Source organism: Salvelinus sp. IW2-2015, linkage group LG31 (assembly GCF_002910315.2).
Source record: "Salvelinus sp. IW2-2015 linkage group LG31, ASM291031v2, whole genome shotgun sequence".
In the NCBI taxonomy this organism is placed as follows: domain Eukaryota; kingdom Metazoa; phylum Chordata; class Actinopteri; order Salmoniformes; family Salmonidae; genus Salvelinus; species Salvelinus sp. IW2-2015.
The window spans coordinates 11,637,563-11,643,853 of NC_036870.1; the positions used below are offsets into that span (position 1 = coordinate 11,637,563).

The 6,291-nt window shown below is 42.5% G+C and overlaps 1 protein-coding gene across 1 annotated transcript in view; it reads left to right on the forward strand.

Moving 5' to 3' along the window:
* The first annotated feature begins 616 nt into the window (after positions 1 to 616).
* Positions 617 to 6,291, forward strand: part of LOC111956233 (pleckstrin homology domain-containing family O member 1-A-like) — a 24,063-nt gene continuing 18,388 nt past the window's right edge. Inside the window, exons 1-2 of the mRNA XM_023976690.2 lie at positions 617 to 884; positions 1,505 to 1,651. Coding sequence (XP_023832458.1) covers positions 858 to 884; positions 1,505 to 1,651 — 174 coding nt within the window. The 5' untranslated portion in view covers positions 617 to 857. The remainder of the gene's footprint in view (positions 885 to 1,504; positions 1,652 to 6,291) is intronic.

Consider the following 6,291-nt stretch of genomic DNA (forward strand, 5'->3'; position numbering starts at 1 on the left):
AGGAGAATTTGCCCAATTTGTGTTTGTTTCGAATGACCACGGTAACTCTGTGCAGTCATATGTACAGCATTTGTCTCTTCTTACTTGTGGATCCTGTTTYAGGAGAGGAGAGGGAATCGGCACAGCTGAAAATAGAGTTAAAACAATAGATGACAGAAAACCACGAGCCTACTGTCTAGGGTGCATGCAACCGTCATTTAAAGGTCTCCATCACGAGACAAAATGTCGTGGTCTCCTAGAAATATAACGGAAAGAATAAATTATATTTCTATGGTGGTCTCCAAATACTCACCTCCCCCTATGTAKTATGATTTAAATTGAAATGTTGTATGGATAAATCTAGTAGGCCAATGCAAGAATGTATACAGGTTCTATTGAAAATCAATGGCCATTATCATAATGATATCAATTGTGGATTTTAGTTTATTTTTCCCATATGGGCAGGTTATGGATTTGAGATTTATTACTCTCAACTGACCCTTGCTCTTCTATTTCCCAAACGTACTGTAAGCGCGCTTTCACTTCCTCGGTCTTGGTGACATCACGCCGACAGCGCAATAGATGGAGCTGTCGAGCGCTTTAATAACGGGAATGCCCTTTCAGCCCGCTTGTTTGAGATCAGTGTAGCCTACCTACSGAGGTGGAGGGAKGATGCCACCGTCTCGTAATAACGGACAGTGCACGAACAGACCGCGTCATCGAAATTAAGAATATAAACCGTTATTGAAACAGATTGGGGAGAAAATAAAGGGAAAGACATTTTATGCAATTAAAAAAATATCTTCTCCGAAAGAAAGGAAAATACTTAAAACTGTAGGAACTCCCTGGCTCACATCCACAAAAGTGATTCTGTCATTATGAAGAAGAACAATTTAGCCAAACGGGTGAGATATAGCTTTTTTTTCAATTATTGGGTYAAAGTTTTTGGCCATGCATCTTTGCATTAGGCTATACATTTTCTAGGATATAACTGGCAATATGCCCATATAATCGGGCATTATGCGCGCTTTGACACGACAGCACACATTAGCCGCTAWATCACACACATTGTCTATATCACACATTTGATAGCCTACAATTCCTAAATAATGGTCGTCTGGCACCTCCTTATGCGTTCCACATTCAATGTGTAGCCTATCAATTTCCTTGTGTGCCATTACACGGATTTCCTCAACATACGGCTTCAACCATCCAGTGAAGAGTACAATGTGTTGTCAGATGTCCGTTGCGCTGTATCGGTTGGTAGCTTTCAAATATTTTATTTGCCACACCCTGGATGTTATAAGACATGCACTTKAATTTTACGCACAGAAGAGCGCACCGTTATCATTTTTGGGGCAAAAGACGCGAGGAGGCTGATAGTTGCCAGAGTGGACTTACTGAGGCTCAGATTGAAAAGTCATTTGCCTTTGAAAGAGCTCTTATTTTCTCTGTACTCTCGCGAACATCTTGTTACGTAAGCTAAACTAGGTTTTAACGGATTTATCCCACTTTTAACATGCAGGYTCCTCAAGATGTCAACCAGCTGTCATCGCAGCCAGACAAAGTAGGCTGGATCCGCAAGTTCTGTGGCAAAGGGATTTTCAGGGAAATATGGAAAAACCGTTTCGTGATACTGAGAGGAGACCATCTGTACATCTCTGAGAAAGAGGTATGCACTTCTCTTTCACCTCCACAGTGGAGGCTGCTGAGGGGAGGACGGCTCATAACAGTGGCTGGAATGGAGCAAATGGAATGGCATCAAACCATGTGTTTGATGTATTTGATACCATTCCACTAATTCCGCTCCAGCCATTACCATGAGCCCGTCCTCCCAGTTAAGGTGCCACCAACCTCCCGTGCTCCAATATTATGTGTAGGCCAGTGGAGGCTGCTGAGGAGAGGACGGCTCATAATAATGACTGGAATAGAGACGATGGAATGGCATCAAACACATCATATGTGGTTTCCATGTGGTTGATGTCACTCCATTGACTCCATTCCAGCCATTATTATGACTCATCCTCTCCTCAGCAGCCTCCACTGGTGAAGGCTATAATTGTGTCTACAGTGGGCGCACCTGTACTTGAAATTGTTAAACGGACAACCTGGCTGCCTGTGTGTGTGCGTGCGTGTGCGTGTGTGTGTGTGCGGCCTGTACTGCCGTAGACATTTCAGGTTTCCTTTGTTGCATGCTCGCTCCCCTTGCTCAGTAGAGATGCTTTGTGTGTGTGTCTGTGTAGGTGTCTGTCTGTGCACCACACAGTTGAAAACCAATGAACCACAAATACCACARAGCCTGTTTAAGATGCACCTTTTAGATGACAGCTTTGACAGCAAACATGGATTTGACRTTTTGGCGTGTGGAAGGACATCTTGGGTTTCTCAAGTTTCAGAGTTCTGAGGAACTTGTTTTGTGAAATGTGAAATGCCTTTAATGTAAGCTACACCTGAGCTCTCAGCTCTTGGTCTGTTGTTTCCAGCAACACATTTAACCAAGAGTCCCCTGGTTTTGAATAGACAGATGTTGTTAGAAGTCTGGAAATCAAGGCCATGGAAATGGGACAAAATCTGATTGAATTTCCTTGGCTGTTGAAAATAAATATGCTCAATTGTCAAATCTAAGCACAAATCACCATGCAAGCGCAAAAYAATGATGTGCTGAATTCAGATTACTTTCACTGACGCAAACGTTCCCACCTTCTGAGGTCAACAAAATGCCCACRYGGCACAGGCGTCAATTCAACGTCTATTCCACGTTGGTTCAACATAATTTCATTGAAATGACATGGAAACAACGTGGATTCAACCAGTGTGTACTACTATGGGCATTGGTGGCAGATGGTGACTCAGTATAATCGTTGGGCAGATTTAGAACACTGCCCATTACAATACAACAGGTTTTTGGCCATGGCATAGAAAGATAACTATTCTGTTTGACCGAAAGTAATGGCTTATGTCTAAGTGCTTTAATCACATGAAAGGTTCCAGTGAACAGCCTCATTATCAGTACAAGTTTCGAGATCAAATGGCCTCGGTGTTAAACCTTGAGATGTAGCGAATTCACACCCTTTCGTTCTGTGGAAAGGCACTGAACCATCATTTCTGGGGAGTAGCGCTGGTATCTTTTTGTTGTTGATAATGACCACACAATAGGGCATGGACAATCAGCCATCCATCTCTGTATTCTCTATTCTTTTCTGTCTTCTTTGTTTTTGAGGTCAGATTCTGTTTGATATCACTGTTTCAATACTCCCCCCCCCCCCCCCCCAAGCAAGTAATCATGGAGGTAAACGCTACTGACAGCTGAGAGGGCACAGGTCTTTCTGAAAGTGGAATAATGCCCTTTAAATTATTCCTCTATGGGATTCTCAGAACAGCGAATTAAAGTTCCACATAAGGGTCTGCATTTCTCTATTGGTCTAATGAAAGACAAACATTTAAAGATAATAACTCCTAGACATGCACTTAGTTCAGTTCAGGTTCAGTTAAGGCTAACCTTGTTCGTAAAATGTGTATCTGGTTCAGTTGTGGATGTAGGTGTCACGCTTGCTAATGAAACAAACAAGCCAATGACAACATTGCAGGTTCWCTTGACGATTCAGTCACATGCAATGCCTCTCTTATCTTCAAGCCCCAAAGGCCTGACTGAGTGCTCCGCTGTCCATTCCAGAACCCCGAATAAGACCGTGGACAAGGCTCCAGCAGGGTACCCACAGGCTTCCCTTGAAGGGAGAGAGCYGGACTGAGGGCTCCATGCCAGTTTCCCTGATCATTTTAGAACCAAAGGTTTAAAAGTTTTTTTTRTTCTTCTGTGAACCTACTCCCTTACAGCCTGCTGGATGAGCAACAAACACGTGTCAGAATCTCATAAGACCGCAGCTGCGCCTCTCGCTGTGCCTCTCGCTGTGCCTGAGGATCCCCAAGCGCCCCATGCCCCCACCCCTCAACCCTACCCTATACACACAGACACAGAAACACACACACACGCTGAAGCTGAGGTTCAGTTGCTGTGTAATGCCATCACCATCCTCACCTGTGGTACGGGACGCATCAATTCAGTGTAGTTAACGTTCTCTCTCTTTTTTATTCTCTTTATCGTGTCTCACACATGCTCTCTAATTTCTTGGARGTTTTAGCTCTGTTATGTAATGCATCGATGACTCCTTTTACACTTAATACAATTRTATTTTTGATAAGGAGATATTTTTATATTAGGGTAATTGGTAAGTGGCATGCTAGCTATTTGTCAGGTGAAGGTGACTGCTCCCTCAGTGCTGTTTGACCTGCGTGTCATGTGCTCCGCTGCAACTTCTTAACCACCATTAATGGTGGTGCATTATTCAAATGTGAACTTTGAAAAGACAAGCACGCTGTTCATGAAGTAGYCCAGAAGGCTAAGATGAACACTAAGGCTTTTGTATCTCTGACACTCAGCGTAACTACAGCTGTACGGCCTCTTTGGGCCCGGAATAATCTTTTCATTTTCCTATAGAGTGCCCTCTTTGAGTTTGATTTAATGGCTTATCGACTTTGAGTGCCACCATTTTGTTAGCGAAGTTACAGCACAAATTACACTTTTGAACCACAATCACTGAATTAATTGCCTCAATCATTTCTATTAATCACAGATGAAGGACACTCATACTGTGAGTTCACTCCAACACGTTATACTGTATTTCAAAGCAGGTCTGGTGTTGAATCAACATAATCAAGCGTCCACAAAATATACAACTTGCTTGTATTTGCTTAAATGTGTTAAAAACACTTGCGTTAAAACGTGACCAGCATTGTAGTTGAACTTTATCTGCAATTGATTGAATTGTGGCATGAGTGTGTGTGCAAGCTGGCCAATTGTCTGCTGCCTCATAAGATTAGCTACATAAGCTCGGGGAAGCAGAGTAAGCAGGTATACTGTTCTATTACCTCGAAGCATCTTCACACGGGGCACCGGTTCGATGTGTCAGAGATTCTCATAAGAGGATTTGCAGCCATGCAACTGGGAGTCTGAGACGTCACCTGCTGGTGACATTACTCTGTACTTCCCCAGATTCAAACTTACTTCATCATTTGACCACTAATACAAACATGTATCTATCTGTTCTCTTGTCAATTTTTTCAATGTTTGATTGTGGGGGTGATACTGTATTTAGAGGGAAGTTCACAGAGAGAACTAAAGCGTAAGCTGGGATGAACTCCTGCCGCAGGAGGACATATAGTCTGGAGGTCAGCAACTCTACCGCGAGACCGACCCCGGCACAGAACACAAATATACACTACCGGTTAAAAGTTTTAGAACACCTACTCYTTCAAGGGTTTTTCTTTATTTTTTACTATTTTTTACATTGTAGAATAATAATGAAGACATCAAANCATATGGAATCATGTAGTAACCAAAAAAGTGTTAAACAAATCAAAATTTTTATTTTATATTTAAGATTCTTCAAATAGCCACCTGTTGCATTGATGACAGCTTTGCACACTCTTGGCATTCTCTCAACCAGCTTCATGAGGTAGTCACCTGGAATGAATTTGTGCATTCTTAAAAGTTAATTTGTGGAATTTCTTTCCTTCTTAATGCATTTTAGCCAATCAGTTGTGTTGTGACAAGGTAGGAGTGATATACAGAAGATAGCCCTATTTGGTGAAAGACCAAGTCCATATGGCAAGAACAGCTCAAATAACCAAAGAGAAACGACAGTCCATCATTACTTTAAGACATGAGGGTCAGTCAATATGGAACATTTAAAAAACTTTGAAAGTTTCTTCAAGTGCAGTCGCAAAAACCATCAAGCGTTATGATGACACTGGCTCTCATGAGGACTGCCACAGGAATGGAAGACCTAGAGTTACCTCTTGTGCAAAGGATAAGTTCATTAGAGTTACCAGCCTCAGAAATTTTAGCCCAAATAAATGCTTCACAGAGTTGAAGTAACAGACACATCTCAACATCAACTGTTCAGAGGAGACTGTGAATCAGGCCTTCAAGGTCGAATTGCTGCAAAGAAACCACTACTAAAGGACACCAATAAGAAGCAGAGACTTGCTTGGGCCAAGAAACACGAGCAATGGACATTAGACCGGTGGAAATTTGTCCTTTGGTCTGGAGTCCAAATTGGACATTTTTGGTTCCAACCGCCGTGTCTTTGTGAGATGCGGTGTGGGTGAACGGATGATCTCCGCATGTGTATTTCCCACCGTAAAGCTTGGAGGAGGAGGTGTTATGGTATGGGGGTGCTTTGCTGGTGACACTATCTGTGATTTATTTAGAATCTTACAGCATGTTTACGCACGATATTCTGCAGGCATACG